Source organism: Gopherus evgoodei, chromosome 3 (assembly GCF_007399415.2).
Source record: "Gopherus evgoodei ecotype Sinaloan lineage chromosome 3, rGopEvg1_v1.p, whole genome shotgun sequence".
Taxonomy (NCBI): domain Eukaryota; kingdom Metazoa; phylum Chordata; order Testudines; family Testudinidae; genus Gopherus; species Gopherus evgoodei.
This window is the reverse complement of record NC_044324.1, coordinates 40,544,682-40,564,659: the sequence shown is the minus strand read 5'-3', so window position 1 is coordinate 40,564,659 and position 19,978 is coordinate 40,544,682. Positions and strand designations below refer to the sequence as shown.

Sequence of the window (19,978 nt, the reverse complement as noted above, 5' to 3'; positions counted from 1 at the left end):
CAACTCCGGCACCAACAATTCCGGCGCCCCAAGCTCCATTGAGTCCGGTGCTCATAAGCTTCCCCATGCACACCGTGGTTGAGTTCGGCCTGCCTTCCACCCCAGAGACTTTCTCCACTGCTCGCGACCTGATTGCGCTCACCGAGCCGGGACCGACAGAAACTTCGATACCACCGGTGCGGGCTGTTCCATTGATAGGGAAGGCCTCCATGATGCGCCCTCCATCGCAGAGTGAGAAGGGTCAGCATCGATCTTGGTCCCAGTCCAGGTCACTGTCCCAATCCAGGTGCTGGTCTCCTCCACGGCACTACTCGCAGTCCCAGCACCAATCACCATCTCTGCGCTGGTCATACTCGTGTCGCCGCTCCGCCTCAAGAAGATCTCCTTCCCGATACAGTTGGTACCGGTCCAGCTCCCGGCACCGATTCCGGCACCAGTCTCCTCGGAGTCGTTCCTGGTGCCGCTCCACACTTAGATCTTCATCGAGGTCCAGATCTACCTCCCAGCACCAATATGACTGTCAGTCCCAGTCCAGATCACGGTACCGCTCGAGACCGCGGTGCTGATCTCTGTCCCTGTGGCATGGGCCAACAACGCATGACAGTGCAACCCAGCATGAGTGATCGGCTCCACCTTGGCCTTCCTGCCCCAAGCGGAGAGTGGTTACTGTGTCTATGACCAAGACGCGGACAGCTCTAGCCAATGGCACGAAGAGGTGCAGGATCCTGCTCAGGGACCCCCACAATGGTCCTTTTGGACATCTTGGGCATACCATCAGGACCAATGTGTCCCATCTGGAGCTTCTTGTTCTGCCCACTCAGAACCTTGGGTCCCGGAGGCCACTGTCAGTTGCCCCCGCCCCCCCAGGGGCTCGGAGGTGATGGCCCTACCCTCAGCTCAGGCCCATCCCCCTAGCGTGATGGACCTAGGGCAACTGGACCCCCCCTCCCAGCAGAACTTGCCCCAGGACCCTTTAGTCCCAGGTGTGTCCTCCTCTGATGAAGTGGTGATGGGCACATCCTCCTCTGGCCCACCACCTATAGACCTCCGTGTGCACCAATACTTGCTTCATAGGGTGGCACAAAACATGAACCTCCAGGTGGAGGAGGTGGTTGAGGTCGAGGATCTGGTGGTGGACATTTTATCTGCTGATGCCCCCACACGTATAGCCTTGCCCTTTATTAGGACCATCCAGGCTAATGCCAATACAATCTGGCAGTCTCCGGCGTCTATTCCTCACACTGCCAAGGGGGTGGAGAGGAAGTACTTGGTCCCCTCCAAAGACTATGAGTACAGTCCGTTAATGAGAGGGAAAGATATGGTCAACAAGCTCCACTAGATGCCTGGATTTATTCGGGCGCAAGATCTATTAGTCTGGCGCCTTACAACCAGCAGGTCCTCTTGAGCTGTTATAATTATAATACCTGGAACTCGATGGGAAAGTTCAAAGAGCTGGTTCCTCAGGAGTCTAGGGAGGAGTTCAGGGGCTTGCTAGAGGAGGGCATGAAAGTAGCCAGGACATCCTTGCAGGCTTCGATAGATGCGGCAGTCTCGGCAGCTAGGACTCTAGCCTTGGGCGTAGCTATGCGCCATATCTCGTGGCTGCAGGTGTCTGGTCTTCCACTGGAGCTGCAACAAACAATTCAGGACCTGCTCTTTGATGGCCAGGGGTTATTTTGAGAAAAAACTGACTACTGACTCCAAGAGTCTGAAGGATAACCAGGATATCATGTGCTCTTTAGGCATGCATACCCCGGTGATGCAGCGTAGGCCCTTCCGACCCCAACTGCAGTGCACCTATCCTAACCCCCGGCCGAGACAGGACTTTTCTAGAAGATGCAGCCGTGGTGGTAGGAAGAGGCAATCTGGTCCTCAGACAGGCCAGAACCAGGCCCCCTCCCCACCCTCCCAAACCATTGGCAGGGCCCAAACAAAACTTTTGAAGGTGTGCCTGAGGGCGGAGCACCAGTTTCCTTACAGGATCCTTCCCCACCTTTCACCAACTGCCTCTCCTATTTCCTCCTTGCATGGTCCCGCATAACGTCAGATCGCTGGGTCCTACGCACTGTGGAAAGTGGATACTGACTTCAATTTGTTTTGTCCCCCCTTCCCGTCCCTCTTCAGGGACCCCTCTCACGAGCAGCTCCTTCTACAGGAGGTGCAGACGCTCCTGGCTATCGGAGCTATAGAGGTGGTTCCAAGGGATCTGAGGGGCAGGGTGTTTTACTCCTGCTACTTCCTAATCTCCAAAATAAAGGGGAGACTACAGCCCATTCTGGACCTGCGCAGACTCAACGAATTTATGGGAAAGTTGAAGTTCCACATGGTTTCCCTGGGGACTATTATCTCTTTCCTGGAGGCTGGTACGCTGCCCTCGATGGGGGGACGCATACTTCCACATAGCAATCTAACCGCCGCACAGGCACTTCCTACGCTTTGTGGTCAGTCAATGACACTTCCAGCCTCCCCTTTGGCCTGTCCATGGCACCAAGGCTATTTACAAAGTGTATGGCTGTCACAGCTGCCTCGCTCCATCGACATCGGATCCAAGTGTTTTCGTACCTCAACGACTGGCTCATTTGGGGTCGATCCGAGCTCCAGGTGCAATCCCATGTTCAGTTCACCATGTGCTTGTTCAGACAGCTGGGCCTGCTGTACAATGTCAAAAAGTTCACTTTGCAGCCGACCCAGAGAAAGACCATCTGCTCTGCGCCTTTCCTCCATTCCCATTGGTCCACAAGGTCCTTCTCAAATTGCGAAGAGACAAGGCCCGCTTAATCTTGATCGCCCTGGCGTGGCCCAGGTAACATTGGTACACCACTCTCCTCGATCTGTTGGTGACCACACCACTTCCACTCTCGTTGTGGCCGGACCTGATCATTCAGGAGCATGGCCGACTTTGTCATCCGAACCTGCAGTGCCTCCATCTCACAGCATGGATGCTGTATGGCTAACTCAATCTGAACTGCGTTGCTCCCGCTCGGTGCAGCATGTACTCTTGGGTAGCAGAAATCCCTCTACTAGGTCCACGTATCTGGCCAAGTGGAAGCGTTTCTCCTGCTGGTGTGCCCTGAGCAATACTGCCCCTCTGGAGGTGCCAGTACCTACCATCCTAGATTATCTCTTGTCCTTGAAACAGCAAGGCCTAGTAGTTTCATCCATCAGAGTACAACGAACAGCAATTTCAGCCTTCCACCTGGGCAAAAACGGGTGCTTGGTTTTCTCCAATCCCATGGTCAGCAGGTTCCTCAAGGGATTGGAACATCTGTACCCGCAAATTCAGCATCCGGCCCATACGTGGGTCCTCAGCCTGGTCCTAACCAGGCTCATGGGTGCCTCATTTGAGTCGATGGCCACTTACTCGCTTCTGTACCTTTTCTGGAAAATAGCTTTCCTTGTCGCTATCACTTCAGCGAGACGTGTTGGAACTTCGAGCCCTCACGTCGGACCCACCGTATACAGCGTTTCATAAGGACAAGGTACAGCTGCGACCACACCCTGCCTTCCTTCCTAAGGTGGTATCTGCCTTCCATGTCAACATCTTCCTTCCGGTCTTCTACCAGAAGCCGCACGCTTCTCAACGAGCGCAACAGCTGCATTCCCTAGATGTTCACAGGGCCTTTGCCTTTTACATCGAACGAACAAAACCCTTTAGGAGGATGACCCAGCTGTTTGTAGTGGTGGCAGACTGGATGAAGGGGCTCCTGGTCTCCACACAGAGCATCTCGTCCTGGATTACATCATGCATCCGTGCATGCTATGACTTGGCTGGTGTCCCAACTATGCACCTTACTGCCGACTCTACTAGGGCTCAAGCTTCGTCCTCCACCTTCCTGGCTCACGTGCCCGTACAGAAGATCTGTAGGGCAGCAACTTGGTCATCAGTACATACCTTCGCTTCCCACTGTGCAATAGTGCAGCAGTCCAGGGGTGATGCTGTGTTTGGTTCAGCAGTCCTTCACACCGCGACATCTCACTCCGACCCCACTGCCTAGGTAAGGCTTGGGAGTCACCTAACTGGAATTGATAAGAGCAAGCACTCGAAGAAGAAAACACGGTTACTCACTTATGTAACTGTTTTTCTTTGAGATGTGTTGCTCATATCCATTCTAAACCCACCCCACTTCCCCTCTGTCATAGTAGCCAGCAAGAAGGAACTGAGGGGGCGCTGAGTCGGCAGGGGCATATATCCAGTGCCATAAGGGCACCACTCCAGGGGTTGCCTCGGCTTACCCACCGAGTGTTACTAAGGTAAAAATCTTTTGATAATCGTGCATGCAGTGCGCGCACATCTAATTGGGATGGATATGAGCAACACATCTCCAAGAACAACAGTTACAAAGGTGAGTAACTGTCTTTTTCTCAACCTCCTACGCATGTCATCTCGACCACCAATCATCCTCCCAACACTTCCTGAGCCCCTGACCCAGAGAAATGGGAAGATGAGGCACCTTGATCCATGTTCTCTCCGTCTCAGGGTGTGGTATCTGGATGGGGCATCATCCTTAGAACATTCATGCTCCATAGTCATATCAGACATCCTCTCTAATAGCAGAAGGGACTCTACTAGAAAATGTTACCTAATTAATTGGAAGTGCTTTTCTTCTTGTGCCTATCAAAGTGGCATTCTCCAGAAATACAAATATGCTTCTCATCTTGGACTGGGTCTTATCTTTGAAGACAACAGTTTTGTCCGTCAGCTCCTTCTGAGTCCACTTGGCGGCAATCAGTTCATTCCATCTACCTTCTCAGGGCTTCTCAATCTTTGCACCAATAAATTCTGGAGTAGAAAGGCCTAATAAGAATGTTCCCTCATATTCAGAAGCCGACTACCCAGTGAGACCTAAAGTTTGTTCTCTCAGTACTCACAACCTCACCCCCACCCCTCTGGGCCTTTGATCCTTTTGGTTTCTTGCTTCATGTCTCTTCTTTCCATGAAGGTCGCTTTCCTTGTAACCATCACCCCAGCTAAAGAGGTTGGCAAACTTGGAGCGATGATGGCAGATCCTCTGTTCACTATGTTCCATAAGGATAAGGTTTCTTTGTGTCTACGTCCCAAATTCAGCCCCAACTAGTTGTGGAATTTCACCATAACCAATTGATTAACCTGTGTGCTCTTCTTCCCAAAACCACATGCTTCCACAGAGGAACGAAGACTCCACTCCCTCAACATTTGGCAGGCCTTGGCCTTTTAGCTTCAGGGCACAAAACCTGATCAGAAAATCCCTGAGACACTTCATCATCATAGTAGAAAGAGTCAGAGGACATGTCATCTCCACCCAAAGAATCTCCAAATGGATCTGTGTTTGCAATCTACTCTATCAGCTGTCGAACCTCCTCTCCCATCTGCTCTTGTATAAGAGTCATTCCACCAGAGAGCAAGCCACAACTGTGGCATCTCTTCAGGAGGTACTTATCATAGAATAGAATATCAAGGTTGGAAGGGACCTCAGGAGGTCATCTAGTCCAACCCTCTGCTCAAAGCAGGACCAATTCCCAGACAGATTTTTACCCCAATCACCTAAACGGCCCCCCCAAGGATTGAGCTCACAATCCTGGGTTTAGCAGGCCAATGCTCAAACCACTGAGCTATACCTCCCCCCTTCTCCTGGATATCTGTAAAGCAGCCACAAGAGGCTTCATTCACGCATTTGCCAGACATGCCTTGGTGCCAGGACTCTTCTGCTGATGCCACCTTTGGAATTGTGGTACTCTGCTCAGCCCTACCATCTATACGCTCGCACCCTCATCCTACTTAGGTACTTTTTGTCAGTCACTTGAAGTGTAATACAGTAGGGACCATTTCTCGAAGAAGAATGGAAGGTTACTTACCTGTAACTGGAAGTTCTTCAACATGTGTGATCCCTATCTGTATTACACTACCTGCTCTCTCTCCCTTCTGCTTTTGATCTCACTTGATTCATGGTGGAGAAGGAACTGGAGAGGCAGTTGGACCAATGGACGCAACTTTCAAATTCTCCAGCTCCGAACACATGATGTGCATGTTTAACTCTCAGTGGAACATAGATAGGTACCACACATCCAGTTTACAGGTAAGTAGCCTCCCCTTTCATCATGTTTGAACACAATTATGTTGATGTGTAGATAATGGAATGCTAACCATGACTTAGCAGTCAGTGTGGAGCAGACAAATCATTTTCAGCTCTGTGTCCCTAATCCATGTAAAAACATTACTGCTACCAATTTTTATTTTTCATGTGAAATTAATTTACATAAAAAGAGACTGCTTCTGAGTCATTGAGACTAAATGACCTCTATCTACTGAAAAGGTGCAATGTGATTGGTCAAGTGAAAATGTGTGTGCTGCCACCAATGTACCTCATCCCCCCCTGTGAAGAAACCATCTTTAGGGTTGAGGGTATAGTCATATCTCCAGGCCTAATTACCCTTTGGCCTCTCTTCTGAGGCTTATATCAGTAAGTGTCAAGTGTGTCGATGATGATTTTTTTTTACATGCATAGCTGCCCTCTGAGGACAGTATTGGGACCGCTGAGATCATTTCACTTAAGCCACCAACGAGCCATTAGATGGTAACTCTTGATATGTACTGTTCTGGGCTGGAAATGAATCCTTTCTCTGCAATTATGTTGCTTCAGACTCCTTTCTTGAGGTTCCTGTTTGCATCTTCCTCTTTCTGGCTGCAGAAAACTAGATGGGACTCTCTTGAGAGATTGTTAGCACTGCTTAAGTGACTGTAGGATTTGATATTAGGTGATATAAAGTTCTTTGTATACACTGAGCACTTCTGAAAATCCCACCCATTGTACACATTTCTGTGCGTTGCCTGGTTTCTGTGGGTGGAGGATGGGGTGGGGAAATCTTCCCTTAAAAAATTCTTCATATGTTAACATAAATTAATCTTTTTCATTGATGCAGTTGTGTTACACCATCTCTTACTCTCAATGCAATATGTATATTTGTACTAAGTTAAAATTTAACATAGTGCCCACAGCTTGAACACAGTGCCTGAATCATATGATAAGATGAAACACTTTATAGAGGTTTACTGATATCTGCTACACATGGTCATACAGCATTATTTCTTGCTTTAATTATTTTGTTTAATCAAAATGTTATGTGAATGTGACTAAAGGTATAGTATTTAAATCCAAAATTGTGCTGTCTTTTCTCCTTTCTTTCTAAATGAAATGATTTTTTCTCCCTGTGATATTTTGCTTATTTTAAATGTTACGTCATCATAAAATCTTTAGTACCTTTTCCAAAATTAATATTTTTTCTGTTTAAAAATTAAATTGTTCTTGCATGCTTCCTTGAAAATCTACTCCTTCAAGAATGCATGTTATATCCAAGCAGCAGTCTTCAAAGGGCTAGATTCTGCCTCCTTTATGGCCACGTCCAGACTAGGAATTAAAATCGATTTTAGATACGCAACTTCAGCTACGAGAATAACGTAGCTGAAGTCGAATTTCTAAAATCGAGGTACTCACCAGTCTGGACGGCGCTCCATCGATGTCCGCGGCTCTCCGGGTCGATTCCGGAACTCCGTTCGGATTGATGGAGTTTCGGAATCGATGTAAGCGCGCTCGGGGATCGATACACCGCGTCCAGACTAGACGCGATATATCGATCCCCGAGCAATCGATTTTAACCCGCCGATGCCGCGGGTTAGTCTGGACGAGGGCTCTGTTGGATAGTACCTTACTCTGTTAGTATTCCCAGCAATATAAATAGGAATTACTGCAGCATAAGGCACTAATCAGCATGAGTAAGGGTGACAGTCTCTCATGTTAAATTGATAATCTGTAAGGTCTTGGTCCTGCAAAGATTTGATATGTATGTTTGATTATACGTGTTAAATAGTTCCATTGAGTTCAGTGGGACTGCTCCTGTACTTAAAGTTAAGCATACACATAAGTCTATACTGATGTGGTTTAAGAGACTGGAAAATAGATGGTCAGCAATAATAGGCTGAAATATATTAAACGTAGAAAAAATTATATTATTATAATTTAAACAGACAATTAATGGACTCATTTTGCAATCTCTGCTGGATGTTGTGCTTACTGCCGTCCCAGCTGCAGACACTTTGTATGTTTGGTAGTGTTCGCAGATATGTGTTCTAAGGTTCAGTCATATTGCATGTATCTTTGATTATTGGTTGTACTAATAAATACTTATTAAACAGTATTAGAAGAGAAATTAAAACTTTTCAAATATTTGAGTGAAGCCAAAGAGCGTACATTTTTCATTATAGTATGTTAAAAATCTTTAACTAAAGCGTAACTTAAATTTTTGTTACAGATTCAGAATATGAACAACATAATCACTTTCCCACTGGACAGTTTGCTTAAGGGAGACCTAAAAGGAGTAAAAGGGGTATGGTAATCATTTATTTCTGTTTTTATAAAGTTATTTATAAATACAAATATATATGGCTAATGTACCAATTTAATTTTAGTTGAAAAAATACATATGCCAATATGTATTTCACTCCATGCATCTGAAGAAGTGAGGTTTTTACCCACAGAAGCTTATGCCCAAATAAATCTGTTAGTCTTTAACATGCCACCGGACTCCTTGTTGTTTTTGTGGATACAGACTAACATAGCTACCCCCATATGCTAGTATACTACTTCACTACCTGGTAACTAAGGGTATGGCTACACTTGCAGCTGTACAGCACTGGGAGTTACAGCTGTCTTCGTACAGCTGTGTAGGGAAAGTGCTGCAGTGTGGCCAAACTGACAGCTACCAGTGCTGCAGTGTGGCCACATTTGCAGCACTTGCAGCGCTGTTGGGAGTGGCTGAACAGGCATTCTGGGATACCTCCAAATACCTCTGGAGGCCAATTACAGCGCTTTTGGTGGCCACACTGGAGGAGCAGCACTGCATCACCAGCGCTGCAATTGTTATACCCCAGGCAGAGCAGGAGTACAGCCAGTGCTGCAGCCAGGGAGATGCAGCGCTGTATGTGCCTTGCAAGTGTGGACAGTGAGTAAGTTGCAGGGCTGTAAACCCACCACCAGCGCTACAGCTGTCCAGCGTAGCCACGTCCTAAGGGATGCCCTTGACATCAGCTGTGAACTGAGTTACTTCTTTGCCCTTGTGGCTTAGCTATAGTACAGTGTGTAGATAACTACAAAACCAAAGGACAAAGTTCCTTCAGAAGGTGTAATAATCTTGAAGCTGTGGTAGAAGATTGCAAGGATTGTACAGAGCTCAGGTAAAATATGTGGAGAGAGATGCTTAAGAACTTGTGTTTAGTTTAAAAGAATTACTATTAACATTATATAGCACTGTAAATTTATTCGGAGCTTTACACTTGAGTAAGTGAAACTTTTTTCTTTAACATGAATAAATATAGAATTTAAACCAGTAGCTGAAAAATGTTATAATAATATTGTCTGAATGAGTCCTGCTTGAGGTAATAACTGTGTCCTGAGTTGAATAAACTTAGAACCCTAATGCTGATGCGTTTTTTATAACAAATTTCTAAGCCAATGGCCTAGGAGTTTTTTTTAGCTTAGGGTCTGGTTATTAGTGAACAATGAGGAAGCAACTGGAAGCAATTGTTCTGAAATTTTTAAATTAAAGGGAGAAAAAACAGAACAAAAATCCTACAAAATAGGCTGTAAACTGCAGAAAGGTAAAATGCTTCTTTAAAAAAAAAAAATAGACAAAAATGGTCAGACCCTTTATCTTCCTTCTAGTTACCTCAGCTTTTCCTCCCCCTTTTACCTCTTTCTAACTCATTCCTGCACAACAAGTCAATAACTGCAGCATATTTTTGTTTTCCTCCTTTCATAACTGAATTGAGACAGAGATCCGAGGTCCCAATCCTTCAAAGACTTAGCAAGTGTTTTAACCTTATGCATTGTGTGTAGTTGGTCCAACTGACAATGGAACTACTCACGATACATAAAGTTAAGCGTGCTGCAGAATCAGGGTGTTAATGTGAGGACAAGAGACTTTCTTGTATCCCTATATTCTTGACGGCCTGAGACCATTCCATTTCAGTGTAATATTTGGATATGTTTAATAAGATGAAATAATTTGATTTTTATTTTCACGACTAACCTGCACAAACAAATGAGACAAGATTCATATAGTTCAGGATCTTGTGCATAGCAGTACGTTGCTTTTTCATGCCTCACCTTTGATTTGGTGTTTGTTCAAGTGCAAAATCAGTTTATTACAATGCACTCTGCTGTATATGTTGGTTCTGTTAATGTTATAAACAGGTTAAAAAAAGGAGAAAGTAGAAATGCAGCAGAGTAAAAAAGAAAATGTTGTCTTTGTTCTATAATGATTTGCAAGTGCTATGCTGATGGTTTCCTAAGCAGTCCTCCAAACGTTTGTGAAAGGGAGTAGCATTACTTGTATGAGTAGTGTCATTGATGCTAAGTATTTGGAGGACTGGGCCCTCAGTCTTTACAATGCTGTTGGGTTGGTCTGAGGCTTAAGTGAATAATTATGAATATTGAATTAATAAATAATTGTTTTAAGGAAGTGTGTGGTTCCTGCTATTTATTATCAGTTTTTTTTCTAATTTTGGTAGTTAGTAATGTTATTTGATCTATAGTGGGCTCATCTCTCTAATCATGTAATAGAACGTCAATCACCGAGCAAATTAGATGTTAATAAAACAATGGAATGCCTTGTAAAAATAAGCACTTATCCAAGTTATCTTGTGCTCAGAGCCAAATTCTCTAGTTTGCTCTTCTTTAAGTCCAGGGAAATTCTACATCTGAGTTAGGATGCAGGATTTGGGCCAATAGGGCCCAATCCTATTCCCACTGAAATCAAATGACTAAGTCTTTAGTAAAGACTTGATTGTACCATTTAGGCAAAAGACTTTCAGGTGGTGCAGAGCTGAATTGCCTCAAGGGAAGTTTTAGAGGCCAGATGCCTTTCTGAGCTATGCAGCATGCAGGTGGAGCATGCACACTGCCACATGTTAGGGTGTTTTTTTTTTTTTTGAAGGCTGCATCATAATCTGTTCTGCATGCAGCTGTGCACTCTTGGAGTAGTAGTTAGGAAGTAGTCCTTACACACACCTGATCTCTTTTTGCCCAGCTCTTATGTGACCTGCACAAAGGGGGAGGGGAAGAGGAAGGGCTTCTTGTTCCCTGTCAGTCCTGTATTGAGCACTCACAACAGTGCCTGGGCCTGGGTGATTAGATCTACTGCGTTTTTGTAGCAAATACTTAGCCATGTTTAATGTCTTTTTCCTATGTTGACAGGATCTGAAAAAACCTTTTGATAAGGCTTGGAAGGACTACGAAACAAAAGTGTATGTATTTCCTTCTTAATAAAAGTGTAGAGCATAATTTGAAATGTAGAGGTGGTGGTGGTTTATGTTATTGTAACACCTCGAGCCCCACTTCAGATCCTGAGCATAATTTCTTTCAAGGCATGTGCACAATACTAATCAATGGAAAAATTATTTTAGAATTCTGTAGTTGATAATATAACTTATGAATTAAGTTAATTGTTCCATTTTTGGTAAGCTTATGTGCTTAATAATGTTCCCAGTCCACCTTTATTACCCTCTTCACTGCATATGGGGAGAGGTACTGTTCTTTGAGTGCCTCCTGGTGTTGAGCTGTGGAATCTTCTAGAGAACAGTGTCCACTGGGGTCCACTTGCCCCCTTTCTCCCTCCCCTGGTGGAGGGTTCTGAGGGTATAAAAGAACAAGTGGCTCCAACCTCCCTTTAATTCCTTCTTAAACTATTAAAGGTGCAGTGAACTTGGATTGCATATAGTGTCCTTAGCATTTGTCTTTTTTTATTTTCCTGCCTCCTCCTTCCTTTTCATGGACCATTTTCAGTTTAGTTAGTTTGATTGTTAGTCATTTCATACAGTTTATTTACTTAGCCATGCCAGACTCACACCACCTTTGTTATTTTGAGTCTGAGCAGTCCAGAGAAGTGGGAAGGATGCCTCTTGCACCCCTATTGATTATTGTGGGGTGGGACAGGATTTCACAAGCCCAGTCAACTAAATCTGGAAATATGTAAGTCCAGCATCAGCTCTGGACATCTGCTAGCCCAAGTGGCTCTGTGCCTGGCTTAATTACGTCCTTCTCCCTTTCTTATCTGACTGGGCCTGGCACTGAAATTCTGGTAGTTGACTTGGCACTGTGGTTTCCGGACCCCTTTGGAGTGACATCATTTGATGCTGACATTCCATCATTGCTGATATGACACTGAGGTTGACCTTGTTCAGTGCTGAGATTCCAACACTATGGGCACCCCCAGATCCATCCAGTGGCTATTATCCAGCGCCATGGACCCACTTGTTGAAACAGAGAGACAGGGTTGGTGAAGTAATATCTTTTTTTGGACCAACTTCTATTGGTGAGAGAGTCAAGCTTTCAGGCCACACAGAGCTCTGTCTGGGTTGAAAACTTCTCTCTTACCAACAAAAGTTGGTCCAGTAAATGTGTTACCTCACCCACCTAGTCTCTCTAATATTCTGGGACCCATGTGGCTACATTTATACTGCATGTTGTCCATGGTAGTATCATTCCCACTACCGTCTGTGTTGTCGGAATCTGGTGCCAAGATTTTGATACTGTTGGTAGGTATACCATGTGCTTGAAGTGGATCAGAATCAGTATAACTCAGGAGTCGGCAATCTTTCAGAAGTGGTGTGCCTTGTCTTCATTTCTTCACTCTAATTTAAGGTTCCGCGTGCCAGTAATACATTTTAACATTTAGACAGTCTCTTTCCATAAGTCTATAATATATAATTAAACTATTGTTTTATGTAAAGTAAATAAGGTTTTTAAAATGTTTAAGAAGCTTAATTTAAAATTAAATTAAAATGCAGAGCCCTCTGGACTGGTGGCCAGGACCCAGGCAGTGTGAGTGCCACTGAAAATCCGCTTGCGTGCCGCCTTCGGCACGTGTGCCATAGGTAGCCTACCCCTGGTATAACTGGAGTTAGGTCCCCAGATCCTTTGGGTCAACTGAGTCAAGTGCAGTGGATCTGGCACAATTTACTCCGGTAAGCCAGTTTCTTGACATGGCATGGTGCTGAGTATAAGTGTCACTAAAGCTGACCTTAGTTGACGTTATGTATCCAACTGAAATGGCCATAAGATCCATCTGAGTCAACATAACTCAGTGCCTAGACTCCACCTCTGTTATTGTGGGTAAACCATTTGTTACAGTGATTTAGTGGTTAGTATCAATGATACCGAGTTTGGTGGATTTGGCCAAGTCCAGTGCCAGCACAACTGACTTCTCTGACGTGCCACTTATTAAAGGGGTGTTATACCTTATTTCAGCATCACTAAGGTTGCCTGATTTGTCATGGGTAGCTGAGTTTGAGTCCAAATATCCAGCACCCTTCATTTTCTGGCACCATCAACTCTATACTGAGCAGTCCAATATTGAATATCCAGCAACACAGGATCAGGAGAATCTGATGCTGTGATGCTGTCTAACATAAGTGGTTCACAGATGGACTGAGACAGGTTCTGAGAACCTGACATCATTGGTTTTGGTTTTTATAGGTGGCACCATAGTCTCCTGATCCCTAAATGTTGGCATTGTGCCCCAGAGTTTCTCCAGTTGTCAGATGCATAGTTGCATGTTAAACTGTTCATAGATGGTGGTTTACTCCCAGAGTCCTCAGTCATAGTTGACTGAGGCTCTAGGCATTCCTTTTGTGGGAGTCCCTCTAGATGAAATCAGTAGAACTGACAAATTTTCAGGCCGACAGTTCTGAGGAGGACACAGAATGGCCTTAGTCAGCTACAGAATTCTTCAGCTGGGTTCCCTAACCAACATGTTCTTGAGTTCCAAGACATCCTTGGTTCTGAAATCTTGAAAAAACGTTTCCCATGCTGAGACTGAGGTAGCTCCAGTGCCTATGATGTCTCCTTCAGTGTCACAACACTTAGTGGTTCTGAAAGTGACTCAGATCTCAAAGCTGGTGCTGATGGCCTAATTTTGAAACTGTCCAAGACTGTTACTGCCTAGAGACATGTAGGTTTCAAATTTTAGTTTCAATGCTTTGTTTTGGGAGACAGGCTATAAAGAGCTGCTCTAAAGTCCACTCTAATATTGTGATGGTGAATCACTGTACGATCAATTATATGTTGATATCCCCCAAGCTTCAAAGAGCAGCAGTTTAAAACAAATAAATACATCAATAATAAAAAAAAATTTTGGCAGCTGCTGCTGGGACCACACTCCCTTGATAACAAAGGACTCAATTCAGGTTGAATTGGGCCTTCTAATGCCATGTTTCTGATGCTTTAGTCCTGGAGCTTATTCTACTGCAGTGCCAGAAAGACTTTGGATTTTCCTCCTCAGTTTGAACATTACAGGCTATTTGTTTCAGGTGCAGCTCAAAAGTGTTTTCATATTTTTGTAAATTTACCTGAGCTTGAATCTGCAAGTCGTGACAATGCTCAGTGCGAAAGCACTTCAACTTGTAAATTTGGGATTATCAACTGAGATTGAAAACATTGGTTGCTTGGAATTGTTGGTTTGTAGTGCTATTCCTTGGTCGCTCAGCACATGAAAATTGTTATCTGCATAGTGACATTGGTATAAAATTGCCTCTTTCTACAGGATTAGCTCCAACCTTGTATTATTAGTCCAACTAATCAGGGGTATCCACAAGATTATTTCCTATTTAAACAGCACAGTGTTTTTGCTATCCTGACATGATTGTTTCAGACATCAGGCCCTTCATGCATTTGTGTCTGTATCTAGACTTTGGTCCACAGACAGGTTCCTTTTACACTGTAACTGTGATATACCTTTTTCCAGGTTACATCTGTGGCCTCCTTAAGACTGATTACAACTATCCTGTCTTGGCACTACTTATACCTGAGCCACTTATGTCTTAAGTCATTCAAGATACAGAAGGTGAAGATTACACGTGCTTGTAAAGGAATTCCTTTCTCTTCTCCCTTTCCATCTAAATTAATATTTCCAGGTGGTGGCTTGGGATCTGCACCGTGTTCTCCAATCATTTCTAGACTTGTGAATTCTGTAGGATTCTGGAGTTGAAAACTATGTATTTGGTCTACAAGATTCTCTCCCTTGGACCAAAGACTGATTTGCCGAAGAGGGGAAGGGAAACTATGTACAGGCAAATTCTTCGAACTGTGTTCTTGTACAACTGCACAAATATCTTAGCTAGCTCTTAGACCCTTTTGTCTTCCCAGGTGTTCATTCTTCTGACTATATTGGTAGGTATTCAGCTAATTCAAAGGCAGCAGTTTTCATAGATTTACAGAGCTGCTACTTTAAGCTCTGTATGTCCTTGAAGCAAAGATTTGTCCCTCATTGAGGTCTGATCTGGTAGAGATTGAAATTGTGGACTCTTCTAATACTTTCTTGATTTGCCATCCAGAGGTGATGCCTGTTTGGGCAGTTTTGCAGTTCTTGTTCACCTATAAATCCTCAGCCTACCTTCCCAGTGTGCTGTGCTAATCATTAATCTCCCACAAGTGGGAATACACAGAGACATATAAAAGAAGAAGGAGGTTGTTCTTCAAGTGTGTCATCTCTACATATTCTTCACGTCTACACACATTTTTCCCACTTTTTTTGGCGTCTCAGCTAAAGAATTCCAAAATTGGGGAAGGAACTGAAAGGCAGTTGAAACTACTCCTCCCTTTTATACCCTTGTGTTCTTCACAAGGGGAGCAACAGGAAGGGGCAAGTGGCCCCAATAGAGACTGCTTTCTAGAAGATTCAACATCCAGGAGGTGTCATTCCCAACAATTTTAATATGAATCATAGAATCATAGAATATCAGGGTTAGAAGGGACCTCAGGAGGTCATCTGGTCCAACCTCCTGCTCAAAGCAGAACCAATCCCCAACTAAATCATCCCGCCAGGGCTTTGTCAAACCTGACCTTAAAAACCTCTAAGGATGGAGATTCCACCACCTCCCTAGGTACCCCATTCCAGTGCTTCACCACTCTCCTAGTGAAAAAGTTTTCCCTAATATCCAACCTAAACCTCCCTCACTGCAACTTGAGACCGTTACTCCTTGTTCTGTCATCTGCTACCACTGGTAACGGTCTTGATCCATCCTCTTTGGAACCCCCTTTCAGGTAGTTGAAAGCAGCTATCAAATCCCCCCCCTCATTCTTCTCTTCTTCAGACTAAACAATCCCAGTTTCCTCAGCCTATCCTCATAAGTCATGTGCTCCAGCTCCTTAACAATTTTTGTTGCCCTCTGCTGGACTCTTTCCAGTTTTTCCACATCCTTCTTCTAGTGTAGGGCCCAAAACTGGACACAGTACTCCAGATGAGGAACTTGTTGAGAATTTAAAAGTAGAAGGAAGCTTGGGTGAAAGTGATCATGAAATCATAGAATTTGCAATTCTAAGGAAGGGTAGAAAGGAGTACAGCAGAATAGAGACAATGGATTTCAGGAAGGCGGATTTTGGTAAGCTCAGAGAGCTGATAGGCAAGGTCCCATGGGAATTAAGACTGAGGGGAAAAACAACTGAGGAAAGTTGGCAGTTTTTCAAAGGGACGCTATTAAGGGCCCAAAAGCAAGTTATTCCGATGGTTAGGAAAGATAGAAAATGTGGCAAAAGACCACCTTGGCTTACCCTTGAGATCTTGCGTGACCTACAAAATAAAAAGGCGGCATATAAAAAATGGAAACTAGGTCAGATCACGAAGGATGAATATAGGCAAATAACACAGGAATGCAGAGGCAAGATTAGAAAAGCAAAGGCACAAAATGAACTCAAACTAGCTATGGGAATAAAGGGAAACAAGAAGACTTTTTATCAATACATTAGAAGCAAGAGGAAGACTAAGGACAGGGAAGGCCCACTGCTCAATGAGGAGGGGGTAACAGTAACGGGAGACTTGGAAATGGCAGAGATGCTTAATGACTTCTTTGTTTCGGTCTTCACTGAGAAGTCTGAAGGAATGTCTAGTATAGTGAATGCTTACGGGAAGAGGGTAGGTTTAGAAGAGAAAATAAGGAAAGAGCAAGTAAAAAATCACTTAGAAAAGTTAGATGCCTGCAAGTCACCAGGGCCTGATGAAATGCATCCTAGAATACTCAAGAAGTTAATAGAGGAGGTATCTGAGCCTCTAGCTATTATCTTTGGGAAATCATGGGAGATGGGGGAGATTCCAGAAGACTGGAAGGGGGCAAATATAGTGCCCATCTATAAAAAGGGGAATAAAAACAACCCAGGAAACGACAGACCAGTTAGTTTAACTTCTGTGCCAGGGAAGATAATGGAGCAGGTAATCAAAGAAATCATCTGCAAACACTTGGAAGGTGGTAAGGTGACAGGGAATAGCCAGCATGGATTTGTAAAGAACAAATCATGTCAAACTAATCTGATAGCGTTCTTTGATAGGATAACGAGCCTTGTGGATAAGGGAGAAGCGGTGGATGTGATATACCTAGACTTTAGTAAGGCATTTGATACAGTTTCGCATGATATTCTTATAGATAAGCTAGGAAAGTACAATTTAGATGGGGCTACTATAAGGTGGGTGCATAACTGGCTGGATAACCGTACTCAGAGAGTAGTTGTTAATGGCTCCCAATCCTGCTGGAAAGGTATAACAAGTGGGGTTCCGCAGGGGTCTGTTTTGGGACTGGTTCTGTTCAATATCTTCATCAACGATTTAGATGTTGGCATAGAAAGTACGCTTACTAAGTTTGCGGACGATACCAAACTGGGAGGGATTGCAACTGCTCTGGAGGACAGGGTCAAAATTCAAAATGATCTGGACAAATTGGAGAAATGGTCTGAGGTAAACAGGATGAAGTTTAATAAAGATAAATGCAAAGTGCTCCACTTAGGAAGGAACAATCAGTTTCACACATACAGAATGGGAAGAGACTGTCTAGGAAGGAGTATGGCAGAAAGAGATCTAGGGGTCATAGTGGACCACAAGCTTAATATGAGTGAACAGTGTGATACTGTTGCAAAAAAAGCAAACATGATTCTGGGATGCATTAACAGGTGTGTTGTAAACAAGACACGAGAAGTCATTCTTCCGCTTTACTCTGCGCTGGTTAGGCCTCAACTGGAGTATTGTGCCCAGTTCTGGGCACCGCATTTCAAGAAAGATGTGGAGAAATTGGAGAGGGTCCAGAGAAGAGCAACAAGAATGATTAAAGGTCTTGAGAACATGACCTATGAGGGAAGGCTGAAGGAATTGGGTTTGTTTAGTTTGGAAAAGAGAAGACTGAGAGGGGACCTGATAGCAGTTTTCAGGTATCTAAAAGGGTGTCATCTGGAGGAGGGAGAAAACTTGTTCACCTTGGCCTCCAATGGTAGAACAAGAAGCAATGGACTTAAACTGCAGCAAGGGAGATTTAGGTTGGACATTAGGAAAAAGTTCCTAACTGTCAGGGTAGTTAAACACTGAAATAGATTGCCTAGGGAAGTTGTGGAATCTCCATCACTGGAGATATTTAAGAGTAGGTTAGATAAATGTCTATCAGGGATGGTCTAGACAGTATTTGGTCCTGCCATGAGGGCAGGGGACTGGACTCGACCTCTCGAGGTCCCTTCCAGTCCTAGAGTCTATGAGTCTATGAGGCCTCACCAATGCCAAATAGAGGGGAATGATCACATCCCTCAATCTGCTGGCAATGCCCCTACTATATAGCCCAAAATGCCATTAGCCTTCTTGGCAACAAGGGCACACTGTTGACTCATATCCAGCTTCTCGTCCACTGTAACTCCTAGGTCCTTTTCTGCAGAACTGCTGCCTAGCCATTCAGTCCATAGTCTGTAGCAGTACATGGGATTCTTCTGTCCTAAGTGCAGGATTCTGTGCTTGTCCTTGTTGAACCTCATCAGATTTCTTTTGGCCCAATCCTCTAATTGTCTAGGTCCCTGTGTATCCTATCCCTACCCTCCAGCCTATCTACCACTCCTCCCAGCTCAGTGTCATCTGTAAACTTGCTGAGGGTGTAGTCCCTGCCATCCTCCAGATTATTAATGAAGATATTGAACAAAACTGGCCCCTGGACCAACCCTTGGGACATTCTGCTTGATACCGGCTGCCAACTAGACATGGAGCCATTGATCACTAACTGTTGAGCCTGACAATCTAGCCAGTTTTCTATCCACCTTATAGTCTGTTCATCCAGCCCCTACTTCTTTAACTTGCAGGCAAGAATACTGTGGGAGAGTATATCAAAAGCTTTGCTGAAGTCAAGGAATAACATGTCCACTGCTTTTTCCCTCATGCACAGAGCCAGTTATCTCATCATAGAAGGCAATTAGGTTAATCAGGCATGACTTTCCCTTGGTGAATCCATGCTGACTGTTCCTGATCACTTTCCTCTCCTCTATGTGCATCAGAATTGATTCCTTGAGGACCTGCACCATGATTTTTTCCGGGGACTGAGTGAGGCTGACTGGCCTGTAGTTCCCTGGATCCTCCTCCTTCCCCTTTTTAAAGATGAGCAATACATTAGCCTTTTTTCCAGTCATCCAGGACCTCCCCCGATCACCATGAGTTTTCAAAGATAATGGCCGATGGCTCTGCAATCACATCTGCTAACTCCTTTAGCACCCTCGGATGCAACGCATCAGGCCCCATGGACTTGTGCTCTTCCAGCTTTTCTAAATAGTTCCGAACCACTTCTTTCTCTACAGAGGGCTGGTCACCTCCTCCCAATGCTGTGCTGCCCAGTGCAGTAGTCTGGGAGCTGACCTTGTTTGTGAAGACAGAGGCAAAAAAAGCATTTAGTACATTAGCTTTTTCCACATCCTCTGTCACTAGGTTGCCTCCCTCATTCAGTAAGGGGCCCACAGTTTCCTTGACCATCTTCTTGTTGCTAACATACCTGAAGAAAACCACCATGTTACTCTTAACTTCTCTTGCTAGCTGCAACTCTAAGTGTGATTGGCCTTACTGATTTCACTCCTGCAGGCCTGAGCAATATTTTTATACTCCTCCCTGGTCATTTATCCAATCTTCCACTTCTTGTAAGCTTCTTTTTTGTGTTTAAGATCAGCAA

At 44.4% G+C, this 19,978-nt stretch overlaps 1 protein-coding gene across 4 annotated transcripts in view; it reads left to right on the top strand.

Annotated features, from left to right (window-relative positions):
* Positions 1-19,978, top strand: part of ASAP2 (ArfGAP with SH3 domain, ankyrin repeat and PH domain 2) — a 196,749-nt gene that overhangs the window by 63,919 nt on the left and 112,852 nt on the right. For all 4 annotated transcript variants that reach the window (XM_030555465.1, XM_030555463.1, XM_030555464.1 and 1 more), the window contains exons 4-5: positions 8,284-8,358; positions 11,226-11,275. In XM_030555465.1, coding sequence (XP_030411325.1) covers positions 8,284-8,358; positions 11,226-11,275 — 125 coding nt within the window. The remainder of the gene's footprint in view (positions 1-8,283; positions 8,359-11,225; positions 11,276-19,978) is intronic.